Below are 21919 nucleotides of genomic sequence, written 5' to 3'. Positions count from 1 at the left end.
GGTTATGGCAGGGTGCATTGTCAAACCGATGTATTCAATCATCGTCTCCGAACTATTCCTCTACTATAGACAGTACATAATGCTGTAAATGTGTTCATATCCTTCCAGATTTAGCGTTTTCTTAAACCCACTAAGGGGATCACACGATAACCACGAAAAACTCTCTCTGTGCGTCACTGTTGGCAATACACTTGATGGCAGGTAGAGTTCTCCCGGCATTCGCCAAACCTAGACCTTTCCATTGCATTATGACGCCATGTAGCTTGATTCATCATTCAAAATCACTCGTTTCCATTTACCTACTGTCCGGTTGCGTCGCTCCTTGCACCACCTCAAGGGTCGCTCAGCACCGACTACAGAAATGTTCAGGCTATGAAGAGCTGTTCGATCATTATAGCCGCACTTTCAAACGTGGTAGCTGGACCACTGGGAGCACGTTGGAACACATCAGAAATTCCTTCCTGTGATTTCATGCTAATTTTTACAAACATCGTCGGCAGAGCCCGATGGTCCCTCTCCGTTAGTACATTGAGCTGTGATTCTTCCTTTGCGTTCTTCCTAATGGAGAGAGACCACCAGGCTCTGCGAAAGATGTTTGTAAAACTTTGCATGGAATCAGCGGAAGGAATCTCTTGCGGGTCGCAAAGTACTGCCACTGGTCCAGCTTTAGCAGGGTTGAACTGTTCCTGATGAAACTGTTACTCAGGTTATATGCAAAAACTAGTCCACATTTCAAGCCATTGGCTTCTTCTGACCTACCCACTCTGCTGTTACAGCTTTGTCCACTGAGAACTCAATACCCCCCGCCTCCTTTCATAGTAGGCGGTACGCCGCACGTGACACCTAGTGGTCAATTCCGCATTACTTGGGGGTGTTCTGATACTTTTGATCAGATACTGTATGTTGGCGACAAAATTGTGTGCTGCACACCACAGTGCTCACTCCATAGATATTCCTACTCTATGGCTATCCTGTTTGGAAACTTTCGTGCTACTGTTGCTTTAGAATGCAAGTCAAGTTGTGTCATAGTTCTCTGTTGCTTCTAGCGCCGACTGTGCCAGCTGAAGTGGAAGAGTGTTACCGGTCGCAGTTCCTGCAGGTGTACGGAAGGGAGAAACGATACATAAGTAACAATAGAACAGGAGGGAAAAGATTAAATCTCTAGAAACAACAAGCATCGATTTCTGTGATTACTCTATTCGTGCTATAAGGAGAATATTACGAAGAAGACAAAATCTCCTGTTTTCAGAAGCGCATCTTCTACTCTTACTTTCCTCTTTGCATCACGTGGCTGAGGCAGACAAATTGCCAAACAGAGGTGCCTGTTATAGCCAAGGCTTTGGCTAGTTTACTGAAATTAGAAAATGGGGAAATATAAAAGATGAAAGGGATTTGCCAGTAGCGTCAGGACTAGCCGAAATACGCAGGCCGCAGAGCTCGTGGCGATACAGACAGCCATGCGACGACCCATTCCATCACAATCGTTCCAATTTGTGTCTTTGATCAGTAACTGTATTTCTATTTGCTTTCGTGTAGGAAATACGACACTGTGATGATTAGCGACCATTAACGAATAAATACAGACGTAGAATAAGAAAGCACATCGCCAACGATTCACGTAAAAATATTTAAGTAGGCAAGAATAAATGCAGAAACAGACGTAAATACTCGTATGTATAAATAACTAGAACATGGAAAGTATTTATTGGATGGCTGGTTGGTTAGAACGATGTTTATGACAAATCGAAGAGTTTATCATCAATGTACAGCGCAGAAGTTCCAAACCTAAGTGGTGAGCTACCTTCTGATTAATAGGCTAATTACTTTATATCTAAATGTGGGTCACCGACGTGTGTACGCCTCAAAATGGTATAATAATGGGTCGACTCGCCGGAGAATGAATACATGCTCAAACAGCGGCGACGTTATGTTACTTCTATCGACCTCACTACCTGAGACGAATTACATTAAGCTAGGTAGATGGCCTCGCAGCTTATTATTTTGTTAGTCCTCATTTCCAGTCAGACATGCTGTCGGTGAGGCATACCCTCGTATCGCAAAAACGACACAGTAGCAAGCAGTTGGAGCATACAGTGCGCCACAGTACGAAGTGTTGCGACGTTTTTGGCTACCATACACATTATCTCGTGTTCCCTAATTCCCATGTGGCCTGCTACCCAGCACGGTAGCGTATTCTTTCCAGACTAAGAAGAACTGTAAGATAGTATCGGCTGGATCTTGTTAAACGCATTTGCAGTGAGGAACGATTAGCTTCCAGTGCACTCAAATATCTAAGAGGTTGAGGAATTGCGTAACGCATCATCTGACGCATTGCTCTCAAGATCTCATGTACTCAATTCATTCGTTAATTTAAACTGGGGGACGCTGTCAAGAAAAATCACAGAGCAAAGGGGAGCCTCACATCGGTGTGTATCCAGACTGATATTTATAGCTATACTAATATTATAAGTGCGAAAGTAACTCTGTCTTATGTTTCCACGACAAAGCCGCTGAAATAATTAAATATAGTATGGAGATAATTTGAACCCCAAGAGGAAGCACACGGGTTATTTTAGAAAGTGTTTAATATAAGATATCTACTGATTTGAAGATTGTTACCCGAATTAGAGAAAAATATTTTCTCTTTGAATAAGCTATTTACTCTTTGACTTTCAAGCTTTACCATATTTGTGAAAATGCTTTTATTGGTTGGTATGTTCTATGTAATACGATTCAACATAATAAATACAATACTTAGACAATCCTCAACACGTTTAAAACATGCTTCCACACTAATATTATTAAATGCAAAAGTAACTATGTCTTTACGTTTTCACGACTAAATCGCTCAATTCCTTCCGATGATATTTGGTATGGAGATAGATGAACCCCGACTAAGAGTACATGACACTTTAGAAATAAGAAAAAGTCGATGTAGTGGTGCCAGAATGAGATTTTTCACTCTGCAGCGGAGTGTGCGCTGATATGAAACTTCCTGACAAATTAAAACTGTGGGCCGGACCGAGACTCGAACTTGGGACCTTGGCCTTTCGCGGGCAAGTGCTCTGCCTTCTGAGCTACCCAAGCACGAGTCACGACCCGTCCTCCCAGCTTCAATTCAGCCAGTTCCTCGCATCCTACCTTCCAAACTTCACAGAAGCTCTTCTGCGAACCTTGCGGAACTAGCACTCCTGGAAGAAAGGATACTGCGATGAAAAGGCTTAGCCACAGCCTGTGGGATGTTTCCAGAGTGAGATTTTCACTCTGCAGCGGAGTGTGCGCTGATATGAAACTTCCTCACAGTTGATGTAGTGGTAAATGAAACATATTTTCTTGTATCATTGAACATAAACCACATTAAGAAAGTTCTGTACATAGTCATTTATGTGTATAGATAGCTCATCCAACCAGGGAATCAAGAATCTCTACATTTTTTCCTATTATTGATAGTGATACTTGCGAGATATCAGTCCCAGGAATTCCAAGACTTTAGAGAATGTTTAAATTTTAAGTTCAAAGTCGGCTAACAAATTACCAAAAAAATATTTTTTCATGTCATATAATTCCAAATTAACAGTTTTCGGATTTGTGCCTTTATTTAATTATTAAAACTCGTTACTTGCCAATTTCAATGGTTCTAAGACCGTGGAAAGTACCTTATAGGTTGTTGAGTTGATGAGTATCAAAGTATGTGACATAAATGGTCGTATAGTATCTTTTAATTGGCTTGACTTAAAAGCATAACTTTTTCAACCGCCAAGGAAACTTGGGTCTTAGTACATGACATTAATTTCAACATGATACGTCTGCCCATTCCTGAAAAGAAGGGGTCTTAAAAGGCAGACAGACAAATTGACAACAAACGACCAAAAAATATTTTTATTTGAATTCAATTACAAATTAACACTTTTTCGGGTTCTTTCCTTTACGCTTACGGTGAGACCTTGCTTTTTGCGAAATTTCATTGTTACAGATCAGTGGGAAGTTACCTATAGGTATTGATGAGTGGGTTTGTGAGTGTCAAAATAAGTGACAGTAATACCAGTATCTTTTGATTGCAGTGGCTTAGATTTTTCAAGTTTCTTACGGCGCCATGGGACCGTAGAGATTAGTACTTGACAAAAATTTTAACTTGATAAGGTGCACACCTAGGAATCATGCCCCTGAAGTAGCTATATATTGTACGACGTGTAAATTATAAAACATATTTTATAATTTTAGGATTCCGTATCTCAGCCGGTAAAAATAGAACCCTTATAGGATCATTTTGTTGGTTTTTGTCGTTTTATGGAAGCCATTAAAGAGAGAAGCATTATTATTTACATTTCGAGGCGCTACTGAAACTTTACCACTCACTAAATTATGTATTCCTGATTCTTTATATGCATCAATCAAATCTCACGTATTTCTGTTGTTATGGAGAAATGTATTGATGAATATTTGGCATTTGCTTGAAGATGTCGCACTTTCCCGCAGCAAAGCAAACATGATCTGATGACGCCATGTAAAAGTAAAAGGAAAGGAATGTTAGAATATGAGAGATAAGGGAAGAAGATATAGAGAGGTAAAGATAGATACATACAGATATTATCATATACAATGAAATCACGCCTCAGGCAATTTAGACTCTTCGTTTGCCTCCCTACATTGACTTTTACTGCATCATAGATTGTTGGATTATAAGCTATGAGAGCCTATGAGGCATAAATTTTGCAGTCCCAATAATACTGACATAGTCTCTTTTAGTTTATTAACATGACTTCTTTCAAAGAATCTCATCTTTGCCTTTGGGTGTCGATTTCTTTCTGTATACATGCAGTTGATCGCTGTGTTTTTGTTAACGGTCTTATTCTGCCTTTTTTCCAAGAACATTTACAAATAATAGAGCTTGCCATATAAAACTCTGAAATACGCCTTGGCACTACATAATTCCGAAATTGGCTAGTGGTAATTGTATCTGGACGGTACGTCTCCTCAGGAACCTACTGTTGCCGTCTACAAAACCTCACTTCCTCGGAATCTTGCAGCACGTCATGACTGGAGTACGGAACACGCCCAATGGACCAAGAAATGGGGTGCCTTGTGTTCTGTGACGCAACGCGCAACAGCATCTTTATACTTTACCCATTGACGGAACAAATGGTCAATTGGCTCTGAGCACTATGGGACTTAATATCTCTGGTCATCAGTCCCCTAGAACTTAGAACTATTTAAACCTAACTAACCTAAGGACAGCACACACATCCATGCCCGAGGCAGGATTCAAACCTGCGACCGTAGCGGTCACGCGGATCCAGACTGTAGCGCCTAGAACCGCTCGGTCACACCGGCCGGCATTGACGGTACGGAATTCCATATTGATTGCCTGTCTGCCCCTGGTAGCTGAGTGGTCACCGCGACGGAATGTAATACCTAACGGCCCGGGTTCCATTCCCGGTTGGGTCGGAGATTTCCTCCGCTGAGAGACTGGGTGTTGTGTTGTCCTTATCATCATCATTTCATCCCCATCGACACACAAGTCGCCGACGTAGCGTCAACTCGAAAGACTTGCGCCAGGCGAACGGTCTACCCGACGCGAGGCCCTAGCCACACGGCATTTCCCTTATTTCCTATTATTCACTTTCATTACACAGAGTACAAGAGGAGCTGTGTGGCAAATTACGTTCTATTAATGCTTAACAACATAGTAAACGAGCTCCACCCACGCCCGTGCTCGCATGCCTCTCGACAGTGATTCTGTGCATGCCATCACGTCATGAGCTGGAGCATTTGGGGTGAACAAATTACGAGCTGCACCTACTCATACAGGCAGACACGTGAAGGCAGCTGACGTTATTGCATCTAACAGTAGCTTCTTTACGTGCCGTCACTCATTGTAACACAACTAGTGATATGGGTGCGGCTGTGAGTAACGGCTAGTTTAGATATAATTGTAGAACTTGTTCAATATGTTGCTAAGCATTAATAAAACGTAATTTACCACACAGGTCCTCTTGCACTCAGTACAATGACAGTGAGTAATGGACAATCAAGATGGCATTCTCTTCCATCAATAGGTAAAGTATAAAGACGTTGCTGCGCGACTCGTCACAGAACACAAATCACCTCATTTATGGCTCCATTTGGGGTATCCCGTAACCCAGTCATGACTTGCTGCAAGATCCTGGGGAACAGAGGTCTTGTAAACGGCAACAGACGGTTCTTGAGGAGGTGTACCTTCAATATAAAATCACTGCCACCCAATTTCGGAATTAAATAGTGCCATACCGTATTACAGAGGTTTGTATGATAAGCTCTATTATTTGTAAATGTAATAGGGAAGCAGGTACAATAAGATTGTTCACAAAAACACAGTGATAAATTGCATGTATGCAGAAAGAAAATTTAGATCAAAAGATACATTAAAAGTCAGTATAATCAGGAAAACGAAGAGTCTAAATTGTGTGAGAGGTGATTTCATTGTACATATGATAATATCTCTGCTTATCTATCTTTACCTCTGTATGCCTTCTTTCCCTGTCTCTCATACTGTGACATTCCTTTCCTGTTACTTTTAAACAGCGTAATCGTATTATGTTTGTGCAACGTCTACAAGCAACTGCAAATTATTCATGAGTGTATTTTTAACAACAACAAAAATACGTGAGATTTGACAAATGCAAACAAAGAATCCGGAATACAGTATTTTTATTACGAACTCACTCATTTAGTCAGTGATAAAATAACAATTCATAACAATGCGCAGTAGCGCCTCCAAATGTAAATAATAATGCGTCTTTTTTATGGCTTCCATAAAACGAAAGACGACTCTCTCGTCTTCGTCAGACAAAATAAGAAAACGGCAACAGCGTTACCACTCCTAAAATATAGCATCCGACCCGAAAAATACTACCACAAAACAATATAATTTCCCGCGAAACCAAACTGAAAGAGTACTACCGTCAGCGGGAGAGGTGTATATGTGACAATACTTCTTAATGGAAGATTCTAGAAGCATCTCGCAGACAATTTCTTTGGTGACTCAAGAGTCCAATGCAAGAACCCACTTGCCTCCTACATGAGGGGCAAGGTGTACCACACTAGAGGAGCGGTTCGTCGCAGGAGCTTGTCTACACCCCCGTTTCACAGCTAAGTTGTTGAGCCGGGCACCTTAGTACCCCCCATCTACTGCGCTGTTCGGCGAACTTCTCACATTTTTTGCAAGCAGTATTAGATACGTACATATCGCACTTGACGCAATCTTTAAAGCGCAAAGCAGATCTTCCAAGTGGTCTCTTCCCATATGCTATCTCACAAAGTAGTGTGCATCGTGGAAGAAGAAAGTGGTCTATACGATGTAAATGTTCCAGATATCGTAAGAGGCGCGCCTTGAGAGTGGCCGTCATAAGCGGTATACTCGCAGCATTCATAAATGTCTCATATGTCACGTGGTCGCTCCACGTTACATCTAGAATGATTCCTAAGTACCGTAGGTGAAAGTTGTTGTGTTTTTTTCGTCTTTCGCGTGTGATGTCCATGTCCCACGGCCATCAAAGAGGATGCCCAGCATGCATAACTGGCAGACGAGCATTTTTATTGTCACTGTAATGTGTTTGTTGTTTCACACTCTCGTCCAGAGCTCCACGAAAGTTTCTGTCGCTTTATCAGTGACTGCATTTATTACGTCATCTAGAGAAAGATCTCCTGACACCAGCGAAAAGAGGTAGGAGAATTTGTTGAGTACGTTCAACAAGGAGCCATCTAATCTTCTGGCAGGCATATCTGTCTGTCCTTACCCATAACCACAGTCTTCTTTACATTCACGTGAGTGGAGAAGGACTTGCATGCAGCCCTTTGTGCAGAAGCTTTTGAAGGAGGACTTGTCTATGTTCTATGAATAGTACATCGATAGCGAATAAAAGATTACTTACAAATAAATACTCGGGATAGCACTTGGATCTGAGTGACGCGAAATTTCCCGTCAGCCCTGGTGTGTAGATGGATGCCCAACTTTGTTTCAACATGACTACCAGTGTTGTTGTTGTTGTTGCGGTCTTCAGTCCAGATTACTGGTTTGATGCAGCTCTCCATGCTACTCTATCCTGTGCTAGCCTCATCATCTCCGAGTAACTAATGCAACCTACATCCTTCCGAACCTGCTTAATGCACTCATCTCTTGGTCTCTCTCTACGATTTTTACCCTCCACGCTTCCCTCCAGTACTAAAATGGTGATCCGTTGACGCCTCAGAATGTATCTTACCAACCGATCCCCTCTTTTAGTCAGCTTGTGCCACAAATTCCTCTTCTCTCCAATTCTGTTCAGTACCTCCCCATTAGTTACGTGATCTACCAATCTAATCTTTAGCATCCTTCTGTAGCACCACATTTCGAAAGCTTCTATTCTCTTTTCGTCTAGACTATCTATCGTCCATATTTCACTTCCATACATGGCTACGCACCATACAAATACTTTCAGACAAGATTTCTTGACACTTAAATCTATACCCGATGTTAACAAATTTCTCTTCTTCAGAAACGCTTTCCTTGTCATCGACAGTCTACATATTATATCCTCTCTGCATCGACCATCATCATTTATTTTGCTCCCCAAATTGCAAAACTCCTTTACTACTTTAAGTGTCTCATTTTCAAATCTAATTCCCTCAGCATCACCTGATTTATTTCTACTATATTCCACTATCCTCGTTTTGCTGTTGTTGATGTTCATCTTATATCCTCCTTTCAAGACACTATCCATTCCGTTCAATTGCTCTTCCAGGTCCTTTGCTGTCTCTGACATAATTGCAACGTCATTGTAAACGTAAAGTTTTTATTTCTTCCCTATGGATTTAATTCCTACTCCAATTTTTTTCTTTTGTTTCCTTTATTGCTTGCTCAATACACAAATTTAATAACATCGGGGATGGGCTACAACCCTGTCTCACTCCCTTCCCAACCACTGCTTACCTTTCACGTCCCTCGACTCTTATAACTACCATCCGGTTTCTATAAAAATTGAAAAATAGTCTTTCGCTCCCTGTATTTTACTCCTGCCACCTTCAGAATTTGAAGTATTCCAGTAAGCACTGTCAAAAGCTTTCTGTAAGTCCACAAGTGCTAGAAACGTAGATTTGCCTTTCCTTAATCTGTCTTCTAAGATAAGCCGTAAGGTCAGTACTGTCTCGCATTTCTACAGAATCTAAACTGATCTTTCCTGAGATCATCTTCTATCAGTTCTTCCATCCGTCTGTGAAGAATCCGTGTTAGTATTTTGCAACAGTCACTTAATAAACAGATAGTTCGGTAATTTTCACACCAGTCGACACCTGCTTTCTTTGGGATTGGAATTTTTAGACAGGGTGTACATAATGTCCGGAAACACTATAAATTATTCATCGTTGAAGAACTAAACAATGTGCAGATGTCATTAATACTGTACTTTGAAGAGAATCTCTGAATTATTTTTTTTTTACAAACATTCGATATGAGATTGATGAGTGACACGGCAGACGTCAATACGGTAATCGAATTCTTGCCATACCCGTCCCAGCATGGCGTCGTTGACTGTGACAGTCGCTTCCCGTATTCTCTCCCAGAACTCTAGATACGGTGATCGCGAAGGCCATTTCATGAAACAACTGTCCCCTTCTGTAGCACAGCCGATCCGTCGATACGGCAGCTCCCTTTCCAGGTACCCATGAACGTCACGATGAAATTAGGGTGGAGCCCCATCCTGCTGAAAGATGAACGGGGAGTCTGATTGCATTAGAGGCATCAGCCATTGCTGCAACATATCCAAGTAGGAATATCCAGTAACAGTGCTCTCCGAGGAGAAGAATTGCCCGTACTGTTTTCAATGTGACAAGATACAAAAAAACATTTACCTTTGGGTAATCACTTTCAAATTCAGTGCATTCGTGTGGATGCTTTGAACCGCAGATTCGACAATTAGGCCTGTTCACTTTCCCACTAGAGTGAAAAGTGGCTTCGTCGCTAAAAATTAAGCAATCAACAATGCCATCTCCACCTCATTCAGGTTTTGCAACTGCGAACGAAACTCAAAACGCTTGTCTCTGTCGTCGTCACCGAGCTTCTGCACTAGCTCCAATTTGAATGGTTTCACATGCAGCTTCTGTCGCAGGACTTTCCACACTATCACTGGAGCCATTTCGAGTTCACAGGATGCACGATCCACCGATTTCTTGGACTCCTTATGAATGTCTGTCGTATGTGCTCCACATGAACTTCACTCACAATGGGACGTCCGCTTCTCTTTGCCGGGCACAATCAACCCGTCGTAACGATTTGTTGTGCCAGTGGTAAACGATCTTCCTTGTTGATGGCTTCTTACCATACTTGGTTCTAAACATCCGTTGAACACCTATAGCACACTTGTTTTGTCGAACACCAACACACAGAAAGCTCGCTCAGCACCTGAACTCGCCATGTTTGCGACAAGCGCTGACTATCGGCAAATTACCAAACTACACTGTGGTTGTATAAATAAAAAAAAAACTTCCACAGTTTCTCTTCAAAATGACATATGTATAATATCTAAACAATGTTAGGTTCTTGTGCAATAAATAATTCAAAGTGTTCCAAGACTTTATGTACACCTTGTATTCTTCTTGAAGTCTGAGGATATTTCGCCTGTCTCCATACATATTACTAACCAGATGGTAGGGATTTGTGATGCCTGGCTCTCCCAAGGCTATCAGTAGTTCTGATGGAATGTTGTCAATACCCGGGGCCTTGTTTCGTATTAAGTCTTTCAGTGCTCTCTCAAATTCTTCGCGCAGTATCACACCTCCCACTTCATCTTCATCTATGTCGTCTTCCATTTCCATATTATTGCCCTCAAGTACATCGCCCTTTTATAGACCGTCTATATACTTCTTCCACCTCTCCGCTTTCCCCTCTTTGCTTAGGACTTATCTTCCGTCTGAGCTCTTGATACTCATACAGGTGGTTCTCTTTTCTCCAAAGGTCTCTTTAATTTTCCTGTAGGCAGTATCTATCTTACCTCTAGTGATTTACGCCTCTTCATCCTTACATTTGTCCTCTATACATCCCTGCTTAGCCATTTTGCACTTCCTGTCGATCTCATTTTTGAGGCGATGGTATACCTTCTCACCTGCTTCATTTACTGTTTTTTTTTTTTTAATTTTCTCCTTTCATCAGTGAAATTCAATATCTCTTCTGTTACCCAAGGATTTATGCTAGCTCACGTCTTTTTGCCAACTTGATCCTCTGCTGCCCTCACTATCAAAGCTCTCAAAGCTATCCATTCTTCTTCTACTGTATTTCTTTCCCCTGTATTTTTCAATGGTTCTGTAATGTTCTCTCTGAAACTCTTTACAACCTCTGGTTCTTTCACTTTATCCAGGTCGCACCTCCTTAAATGCCTACCTTTTTGCAGTTTCTCCAGTTTTAATCTGTCAATATCGAACTACAATAGAGGTTCCATAACTTGAAGCGATATGAACGACTTGAGTATCTCCCTTTGCTTCTGCCGACAATATTACGCAATTCGAAACTGTCCAAACGTTTGGAAAACTCAACCGTGCTCTCCCACAGGGTACTGCTTGCAAACTAGCCTCTAAAAGCTAACAGTTATCGATATACAACGTCTTTAATGTTTTGTGTCGTTTCAGTGAACGTCCTATATATCACGCATTACTGTGACATTGTCGCTATGTCTGTGGAATTATTTTCGTTTCTCTACTGCTATCATATGTCGTCATGCTGTACTCTAGTTTTAAGAAATTGTGGAAGAAAGAGAAAACATAACGATATTTCGAAATGTGTCAAATTCATAGCACATAGTACAAAATTATCACATAGAACATGTCCCCATTACAAATTTTTACTCGTATAGCACACGTTTGGTATGTACAATTTAATGTTTGCATGTGGTATAGCTTCAATTGTGTCGATATAGAATGCTGCAATCGAGAAATTACACAATTCACAGCACATATAATATTGGGTGATGCTGTTAATTATGATACTTATGATGTAAACGTCTGCATGGATACACAAAGTCCTAACCGAAATGAATCCGTAAGTAATTTTGTAAAAAGTTGCATATGAATATCTACTCTCAGGACCTTCAAGTAATAAAGTTAATGTGAATATTTGTGAATGAATATGGTATTCATTATACTAGCTTTGAGTTCAAATTATTTTGCTTAAGTTTTCATATTACTGGTGAGTGCTAAGCAATTAGAGGGTGAGGTATTTTCGGAAGAACGCTACAACGGCCGTACAGTAACACAAAGAAACAGTATCCTGTTTAGCAGTGCAGAGCAGTGTGTGGTCATTTAGAGAGATTTCATTCGTGTGCATTTTTTGAGCTAGTTATAGTAATTACCAAATTATTTATTCCATATACTGTTAAACCATTTAGTAAAAAAATAAATACTCCTCAGGCGTGTGTGCGCACAGCATATAGTCTGTCTGTAAACTGAAGAGGGAGCAAACGAGTCCTCACACTCTCTGCATAACTGCGTCACAATAAAAAAGTACAGACTGCTTCGCAAATTTTTACCGACCCTTCGGTAGTGCGTCTTTTAAAGCATAATCAGGGCAGGTACTATTTGTTCTTTAAAAGCGCGAACAATACGCAAAACACATAAATTAGTAACTTATATAACTAATTCAAGAAACACCACGAACATAATGTACGTAAATCACTGAATTGTACCCTGCAATGCTCGAAGGCAAACTTGGCTGTTCTCGCAGGGGGTGTGTTTTTCACTGCGAAGCGCTCCAGATGTGGTGTCAGTCGTGTTTGCTGCAGGGTCTGAAACGAAGTGCTACATCTCACGAAACGTAATCCTCAACGTGATTTGCAACCGCTGCGCACTCCAGCGGCAGTTCTTGGCTCCATCTAGCGCGCAAGTCACACAGTTTCTTTATGAAAATAGACACGCATAAAACAGCTGTGTTACTTCTGTTAGCAATTGTCGAAGAATTGTGGAGAAAATCACGCAGAAGATTCCGGAGTCATCACTGAGTATAGAATCACTGGTAGAGGAACGCTACATAATGCTGTACAACGACTGAGATACCCAATGGTAGAAGTTATTCTGTACCTTAACTGTAACTCCACCTCAGTCTTGGCTTTAAACTGAATATCAGTTTGTGCATTCATAATATGCATATTCTCGAATTTGTACTGGCTACCATCACAATGAAGCAATATACTTTATCACATAGGTTCAAGATTTGAATTCGAACAGAAGAGAAGATTTTCAGCAAAGATGCTTACAGTAATTGAAAAACGCTGTTTACTGGCAAGATACAAACATGAGGCGGTCCATAAAACCAAGACATGCATCTATATATTTTGCACAAAGTTTCATATTAACAGGAAACTCCAGTTGGTAACTTATGTTTCTTTTCTGACACACTGGCGATCACTTAAAATTTTTGACCATTGGCAAAATACTCCAGCCGATATCCCAAGCAATAAGAATTGCAGAAGATACACTACTTATAAAAGCAACATCGACTGTTGCATATAACACTACTATTGAATTAATAAGGAAGACCCAGAATTTTTCAGAAAACAAAAGATGAATAAAAACTGGAATCAGTTAGATGTGAAGTTGCTACATTTCTCTTTTTATTTCATGATACTATCAAGTACAATACGGCTTCGATGTGGCAGTAGCGCCTTGGTTATACGATACACACTCTGTAACGGCCATGAGAGAGCCTCAATTTACTGATACTTTCAAATAGCTTTTATTCGCACCACGTAACCTATAACATAAAAAACATAAAATATGAATTTAGCTCCAAACAATATGGCGTCTCCCAAGTGACATAAAACCCATGCCACATCTTATTAAATATGTTGCTCTCTATAACGCAAAATCTGACATGTCAGATTTTTCGTTTCCCACTTTGCGTCAAGTGGAACCTGGGACTTCATCGAGACCCACAAGAAAACCAGGCAGCGGCATGTCTTACTGCAGGTTCTTACGAGTGCCTGCAGCCATCTCCAGCGGCGAGTGAGTAACTATTTCAGACGAGTAAAGTAACCCTTAACTGCGCATTTAAATGCATTTAACAGCACACGAAAAAATTAAGAATTTTGGTGGAGAGCTTTTCATTGACACTGATTTCCCATGAGATGAGTGTAGGTGAAGTATGGCGGACAAGGCGACTAGTATAACGTCACATGTTAGTTGCGAGGCCCATATTTCTCCGGGGTCCCGAATTCAACGCTTTGACGTTATCAGGTCCTCGTCCACACACGTTTTCACATTCCGTGTGAGGATGACATTATCCGGAGTGGACGGTAGCTGTAGTGCTCCTCCGGGGATGGGCACTTGTCCCACCAGAAGCACTGCTCGTTCTTCAGTTTACAGAGAGACTTATGGCAACTGTTTTGCTTGTAAAAGGCACTAAGGTCCAGTATAACCTTGTGAAAGAGTCTGTTGATGCTCCTTGTGATACAGCTCGGAAGAGAGAATGGGGATTCGCTTGACCCGGTCTTGGCTTTGTAAACACTCTATAATGGTCTGATAGTGTCAGCTCTCGAATTTGCAAACAGGCAATAATGATCTGATACCATGAAGCCATAAAATATGTTTGCAAATTCAAGAGCTATTAGACTATAGCCGGCCGGTGTGGCCGAGCGGTTCTAGGCGCTTCAGCCTGGAACCGTGCGACCGCTACGGTTGCAGGTTCGAATCCTGCCTCGGGCATGGATGTGTGTGATGTCCTTAGGTTAGTTAGGTTTAAGTAGTTCTAAGTTCTAGGGGACTGATGACCTTAGATGTCAAGTCCCATAGTGCTCAGAGCCATTTGAATCATTTATCAGACTATATTTACAACAGGGACAAGAACTGATTTCAGAAAAACACAGCAGACTGTGAAAATTGGCAGGATTTCGCGTGACTAGGTGTGAAGTACCTGCAGCTGGTACGGGTCGGCTTGGAACTCGTCATGCTCGTCGGGCATCCGGAACACGTCTTGGCGACTGTACAGCTCCGGCTCTGCCTGCAGCGGCTGGGCGAGCGACCAGTCGGCCTGCTCGTCCGTCAGCTGGGCCCACTCGCCCTCTCGCTGCCCCCGCGACTCCGTCTCAGGGCGCCACGCCTGGTGATTGCGCGTGTCCTGTGGCAGCGACCACGGCGAGCGGTCGTCGTCCTCCATAGCGGCGCAACGGCACTGTTGCACGCGATAGCTGCCACAGCAATCGGGTCATTCACCTCTCCCGCCCCCCAAAAAAATTTACTACAGCTGTTTTTATCTTGACATATAGAAATTTCCAAATTTCTGACTTCTCGCAGAATAATGTAGCATGAAAACTGATAATCTCAAAAATGGCAGGGAATTCTAGAAATTACAGACACAGAACACATTCCAGATGCTTTGGTGAAGGCCTGCTCAAGCTGGCACTTCGAGCTACCCAGAGAATATTCCCGGCAAGACAAGGCGCATATTCAGACTTAAAATTTACCTGTAAACTGAAGAGCGATCAATCTTTCCCTACCCAACTACGTCAAAAAGAGTGCATAAAGATCGTTTCAGAAAGTTGTACCGACCCTTCTGCAGCGCGCCTTATAGATTAGTGTTAATACTTTTACGAAACAAACAAATTAGAAACTGGAAACTAATACAACTAACGCAAGAGACAAACAAGTCTCTATAAACCACCGCGCTGTGCATTGGTTGCTAGACGGGAAACTGATCCTTGATGTGTCCTCTAGCTGAACTGGACCCATTATTGGCCGGAAATGTTTATGTTTGTCTACTTGGAGATCACGGAGATCATTTGATGCCACTCATGGACTTCATGTACCCAAACAACGATAGAATTTTCATGGATGACACTATGCCACGTCACGGGGCCATAATTGTTTGCGACTGGTTTGCATTCTGCACAATTCGATCGAATGATTTGGCCACCCAGATTACCCAACATGAATTCCATCGAACATAATCGAGAGGCCAGTTGGTGCACAAAATCCTGAACCTCCAACACTTTCACAGCTACGGACGGCTATAGAGGCAGCATGGGCCGGCATTTCTGCAGGTGACGTTCAACGATTTGGTGAGTTCATGCAAAGTTGAGCCGAGCAAAACAAGTCTACACGATGTTAGGAGGTATCTAATGAGTTTTGTCACCTCAGTGTAGTATACGTGTAAACTGAAGAACGAACAGTGCTCGATGTGGGAAAAGTGGCCTTTCTCATAGCAATTCTATCACTGCCGAATGGATGAGCTACTTGACAAAATAGCCACAACATCCCACAGTTTTAGCAGCACTAAGCGATGTTTCATATGCAATGGTGGAATACTGTGTTTATTTATTCTCTCAATAGACATGGTATTAATTTTGGGGCTGTTTGGCATGATTACTATAGCTATTTCCATATTATCTAAGAGTCATACAAAAAGTAGCTGAAAATGGCAATAGCACTGATTGCTTTCAGTTGTTTAAAATTCTGGTAAATGTGACTTGCATGTCATTGTTTTTCACAGTATACAACATATGAAGAAAAATAATGACATGTGTTATAACAAGTCAGAACATCATATTCATCAGCAGTAACTTATTTCTGAAGAGCAAAAGTGTCTGTGCTGATCTACAGCATGAATGCAAAATTAAAATTCCAGAAACATTCGGAATTATCTTTAGATCCACATTAATTTCTCAGTTTAACGTTTCTGTCCAGAAGAATTATGTACAATCCATTGGCTTTTATAAAAATACGAAACACTTTAATTTCCCTCTATTTCACGTTTCGCTCCACATGATTTATGCACAATTAATCGGATTTTTTTTTAATGACTAGACGCACTTTTTGACTTTTCTTATTGTTTTGGTTCCTTTGTTCAGACAGTCATTACATCAAGAAACACACAATAACATCGAAAACTGTTGAGATTACAGCTTAATAAGTAATTCAACTGGGATGAGCATACCACACAACTGCTGTCACTTCGTTTGTACACGTATATTTACATTTAGCTTTCACGTTACCGTGCAACCTCTGTGGTACAATTGGAAAGATCGATATACGTACGCATGAAGTCGATTTAGGTTTATTTACGCCATGATGACGTAGCGTTACGTCACTATGACGTAGAGCTTTCCTCACCTAGCGTGAGATGAATGCTACCCTGTCAAGAAGCATGGGACTTTATTTCCAAATTAGCACTGTTAAAGTTCTGTGTCATATACTTTATTATTACCATCGTAGGACCGTGACACGCTAAAAGTGAAGATGATGGTCGGTTGTTTATTATATTTGAAGGACGGGGAAGAGAGGGACAATTAGCCGCTCTACACCTCCCTCCCCCTCCACCCCAAATTCCCTCCCCTCCACCAGAAACTATCCCTGAATCCACGTTTTTTTCATCCAGAAATCATAGGAAGTGTGAGTGAACAAGCTTATCTAGTTAAAAGTAGGCTCATGGGGCGCTGGGGGACATATGACCTTTTTTTTTTCTCAGCCACATAATCGAAGTTTTTTTCGTCTCAATTTAACTGTTTGATACAAATCGTCGGTTGTGACTGCTGATGCGAGTGAAGTGGGAGCGTTTCGGACAATTTCTAATATCATAAAAAAAGTAGAAGCGCACGGACGGAAATACGGTACATTTCAGTAATCACGGCATTACGCTATTAAATTTCTCCATCATTTTATTATTTAGAGCGTTATTCTTAAAAATGAAAGTGATTCTGTTCGTTTCGTTATCTGTGTCCAATGACGAAGTCGGTTTATTTTATTTTATTTTTGCAAAATAACATTTGAATTGATCAGTAAGGTGCTACTTCAGTTGTTTATTCATAATTGGTTTCTAGATTGTGGTTATCTGTATGGTATAATCGTGTAAAGGTCCGGTGTAATGTAATGCAGAGTTTGTCTGGGCGAGTCCGCCTGCTTAGCTGGATGGTTACGTAGCGGGCCCAGGTTCGATTCCCGACCGGGTTGGGGATTTTCTCCGCTCGTGAACTGGGTGTTTTCCTCATCATCATTTCATCCTCATCAACGCCACGCAAGTCGCCCAATGTGGCGTCGACTGAAATAAGGCTTGCACTCGGTGGCCGAACATCTCCGAATGGGGCCTCCTGGCCAACAATGCCACACGCCCATTTCATTTCATTTGTCCGGACGAGCCTGCTGCCTGCATGGTGGCAATACTAGAACTTAATTTACGAACGAACACCTTTCTTTTTCGACGTGGGAGAGTATTCCTTTACGAGTAAGCGTAATCGTTTTATTGTGGAACACTGACGAGGATAAATAAAATATTGTTACGTGTTTGCGTTGGCGATGACCAAAAGAGAGAATAGTCTTCCATCAAAAGGATGTACCACCACCCTCTCATGTCATTATCGTTGATAACATCATGCTAGTGAAGACAAAGCATGAATAAAACTTTTTCAACTTCCAGAGCAAGCATCAGCAACTTTTGGCTCGAATGCCTCTGCACAGTGTGTATCATTGATCTCAGTTACGGAAACGAGTTAGCTACCAAATTCAGCAGCCAGTCTTTGAACCTGATGTCTTATCATAACAAATTACAGAAGCAGTACATTTAATTTTTACGAGGCACATTTTCTGTCCATTACGGCTAACCTCTTGACTGCAGTTATGTCATAAGAGGTGTCCTAATTATTTGTTACAAACGAAAGGAGGCTATTAGAGAAGGATGAATTGACCGTGTCCTTTATGAAAAAAGAAATCCGTATATTCTTCCGAATTCAAGTGAGAAAATAACTATAACTTAATTCCATTTGGACTTCACTTCTTAGCGAAGAAAATGGGGCATTCCTCAGATCAACACATGAAAGAACAGTTGTAATATTCTCATAAGTAAAATAAATCTGTTAAGTCTAATTAAGAATTTCTTTCTAATTTTACGAGTCGTGATGTTGTCAGAATTGTTGTAGTTATTTTGTGCAGGGCACTCGACATAGTGCCCATGGTAATATGTTTACGACACGAACGTGCTCGAATTATACAGCATTTACACATGTCAAGACCACATTTGCTCTCTCCCCGCCCGTAGTACACACACTGTCTCCCTCAAGCATTTAAAACAGAAAACTGTTAAAATAATCTGCGTATTTAGATGTTCTATTAAAATAAGAATATAGGAAGAGGAAATAACACTGGTCACTAACATCCTCTACACACACTAAAATCTCCAGATTAACAGTTTGGGCAGAATGTCAGAAACAACGAAAATTCTTAAAATACGTCGTCACTTAATCACTGACGCAGGTCTGATAACATATTGCCTTCTCGCCTTTTGACATGATATACAGTACAGTTTGTTAAAATGTGGCGAAACTTAATCCGTACACCACAGGCACCACAAACTAATGGGCCTTCCTGTCTGGGGATTGAAACTATTCGAAGACACGTGAAGCAGACTTCATCTCATTTAACTGGCTGGTAGAAGGCGCATCACAATCTTACATACTATAAGAGCGACTTCAAACACGGCAAGCGCTAGTAAATGTAAGTTGAAGAGTGATGCTGGTAGGACAAGGCTTCGTGTGTACAATTAGCTCTACTTACGTGAAATCGCAACAAGAATTTCTTCGTTTAAACTGAAATATACAGCAGCCAGAGGGAGTAGTGTTTTGAGGTCGACGTTTATCACATTTCTTTGTTTGTTGCTGCTGTGTTCAAAGAACGTAGCACTCGCATACGGTATCTACGTTCTCTGGAAACAGAGGATACTATTACTACATTCAAACAATCCCCTACTGATATGAAGTAGCATCCAGTGATTAAGAAGCGAAATTTACCATTGTCTTTATTCCTTAATTTTCGTTTTTTAGCAAGCCCATTGTGTGATACAATGATTGATGCTGTGAAAGTCACGAAGAGCGTGTTCTCATACACTGTAGGTAATCGTTAATGATCGATACAACATTACCTCAAACAAGAATGATGCCTTACCTCCAAGAACTATTAGTGTTATTTTAAGCGTAGTATAACACTTGGTATATGAATTTTTCTGCGAATATCATTCAAGGAAAAACGAACACGTTTAAGTAATATAACAGAAAAATTTTAGTCCGTCAGACTACTATCACACAACTATTTGTAGCAGAACCCGATATTTATTCCTTGCTTTATTGGGAAACGACACCAAATTTATTACCTCGAACGACTCTGTCCAGTATACAAATCTGCTTAAGCCTACTAGTGTTTCCAACAGTGCATATCCCTTCTCCACAGCTCTCTACGGAATGCACATGCACGAGTTCTGAACGCACATTGCTATTTAAATACAGGTTCTTTCATCGCAGTTTCTGGGCAAACCTCGTAAACAAACCGTTAATTGAATCCAGTTTACCTTATAATAGGACACGAAGCTCACAAAAAGGAACTAAATTAGTGAATTTATTACTCCAATTGATTAAACGATCACGTTTAAAACCATTTGTGCATTATGGGGATTTTTTAAATGTAAACGGCACTTGGAAGCACTGTTTATTGAAAGAGTTAAGCATCGTCCGGCTATTTAGGGTTACCCTTCAAGGGTATAGCGTTAATTTTACTCCTGAGCACTTCTTGCGTCAAAACCATAAGGTGTAAGAAGTGTGCAAACAGCGACTAACGCAGATGGTTGGGCTCGAAGTAGCGCTTTGGTGTAAACGAGATTTCAACCAGAAATCAGACTTTTCTTCATGTCAACAAAGTGTCACGATTTTCAATCACATTCGATACGTTCAAACACCGCACAATAATATTTATTACATCCTTGGTGGAGAAAATGGTTCAAATGGGTCTAAGCACTATGGGACTTAACATCTGAGGTCATCAGTCCCCTGGACTTAGAACTACTTAAACCTAACTAACCTAAGGACATCACAGACATCCATGCCCGAGGCAGAATCGGATTCTGCGACCGTAGCAGCAGGCGGTTCCGGACTGAAGCGCCTGGAACCGCTCGGTGACTGCGGCCGGCCTTGGTGGAGGCAGTGTGTTGCTTTAAAGCGGGGCCGACGAGATATATACGGACCCTGTAACGAACTTGTAACATCACATTAGTCGGCTTGTCCCTCACACTTCACGAACGCTGAATCAGCGCTGGTCCCACGAGAAATCAATATTTAACTGAAAAGGTATCCGCTAAAGTCCTTAATATTGTCGTGTGTTATCAGGAAACTGCAAGCATTTAAACTCGCAGTCAAGAGTTATTTAACTCTTCTGAAACGGTTACTCACTCCCCACCACAGACAGCTGCTGGCACTCGAAAAAACTGCAGAGTCACGCGCTGTGACGTACGCACCACGACTTGTCTTTCGCCTGAGTAGCTTGAAATCGTGTATCTAGGGAGACATATCAGTTAAAGTGAGAAAAACAACAAAAATCAGTACCATCAATAAAACCTGTGTGTGAGGCAGTACCAATAACATTTCGAAAATGAAATCACATCAAAAATTGCAAACGAGTCACGTAATCGAGCAGTCCCAGTGCCTATACTTTCTGAAAGTAGCACATGCGGAGATCGTGCTCCTGCAGTAACCTCCAAAGAATTTTGTGACCGTGCCACAACTCACAAAGCGGTTGATGGTGCATTACTAAACTTAATCCTCTGTATCACAGAATCTATGAAGACTGTTTATCGAGGGCGTCAAAAAGTGCACCAAAAGTTCTGAAGTGTCTGGACGTCCCTCGCAAGAAAACCAGTCCTCTAAGATGAACTTTTCCAAATTATATAAACCATTGTTAAGATTACAGGTATCTCCCAGATGATTTTATTAGGAATGCGACAGCCATCCCAGGACACACTGCACATAAATGACTATCACCAGCGTAAGTATTAGTGCACGTTATCTACTTGTAAGGGCAAGGGCAACGACCTTGATGGCATGATGTCATCAAGATGGTGAAAGCCCTGCCCCTCCATATCAGTGACGTGATCCCCTGCACCTCCCTGCCCATC

General features: G+C 41.3%; 1 protein-coding gene across 2 annotated transcripts in view; it reads right to left on the bottom strand.

Annotated features, from left to right (window-relative positions):
• LOC126336191 (uncharacterized) overlaps window positions 1-19669 on the bottom strand; it is a 52079-nt gene extending 32410 nt beyond the window's left edge. Inside the window, exons 1-2 of one of the 2 annotated variants that reach the window (XM_049999697.1) lie at window positions 19537-19669; window positions 14909-15182 (exon numbers count right to left, since the gene is read on the bottom strand). In XM_049999697.1, the coding sequence (XP_049855654.1) occupies window positions 14909-15151 (243 nt within the window). In that variant the 5' untranslated portion in view covers window positions 15152-15182; window positions 19537-19669. The remainder of the gene's footprint in view (window positions 1-14908; window positions 15183-19536) is intronic. The other variant, XM_049999698.1, reaches the window with a different exon arrangement.
• Between the last annotated feature and the right edge of the window lie 2250 nt (window positions 19670-21919).

This window comes from Schistocerca gregaria, chromosome 2, assembly GCF_023897955.1.
Source record: "Schistocerca gregaria isolate iqSchGreg1 chromosome 2, iqSchGreg1.2, whole genome shotgun sequence".
In the NCBI taxonomy this organism is placed as follows: domain Eukaryota; kingdom Metazoa; phylum Arthropoda; class Insecta; order Orthoptera; family Acrididae; genus Schistocerca; species Schistocerca gregaria.
This window is presented reverse-complemented; position numbering and strand designations above follow the sequence as displayed.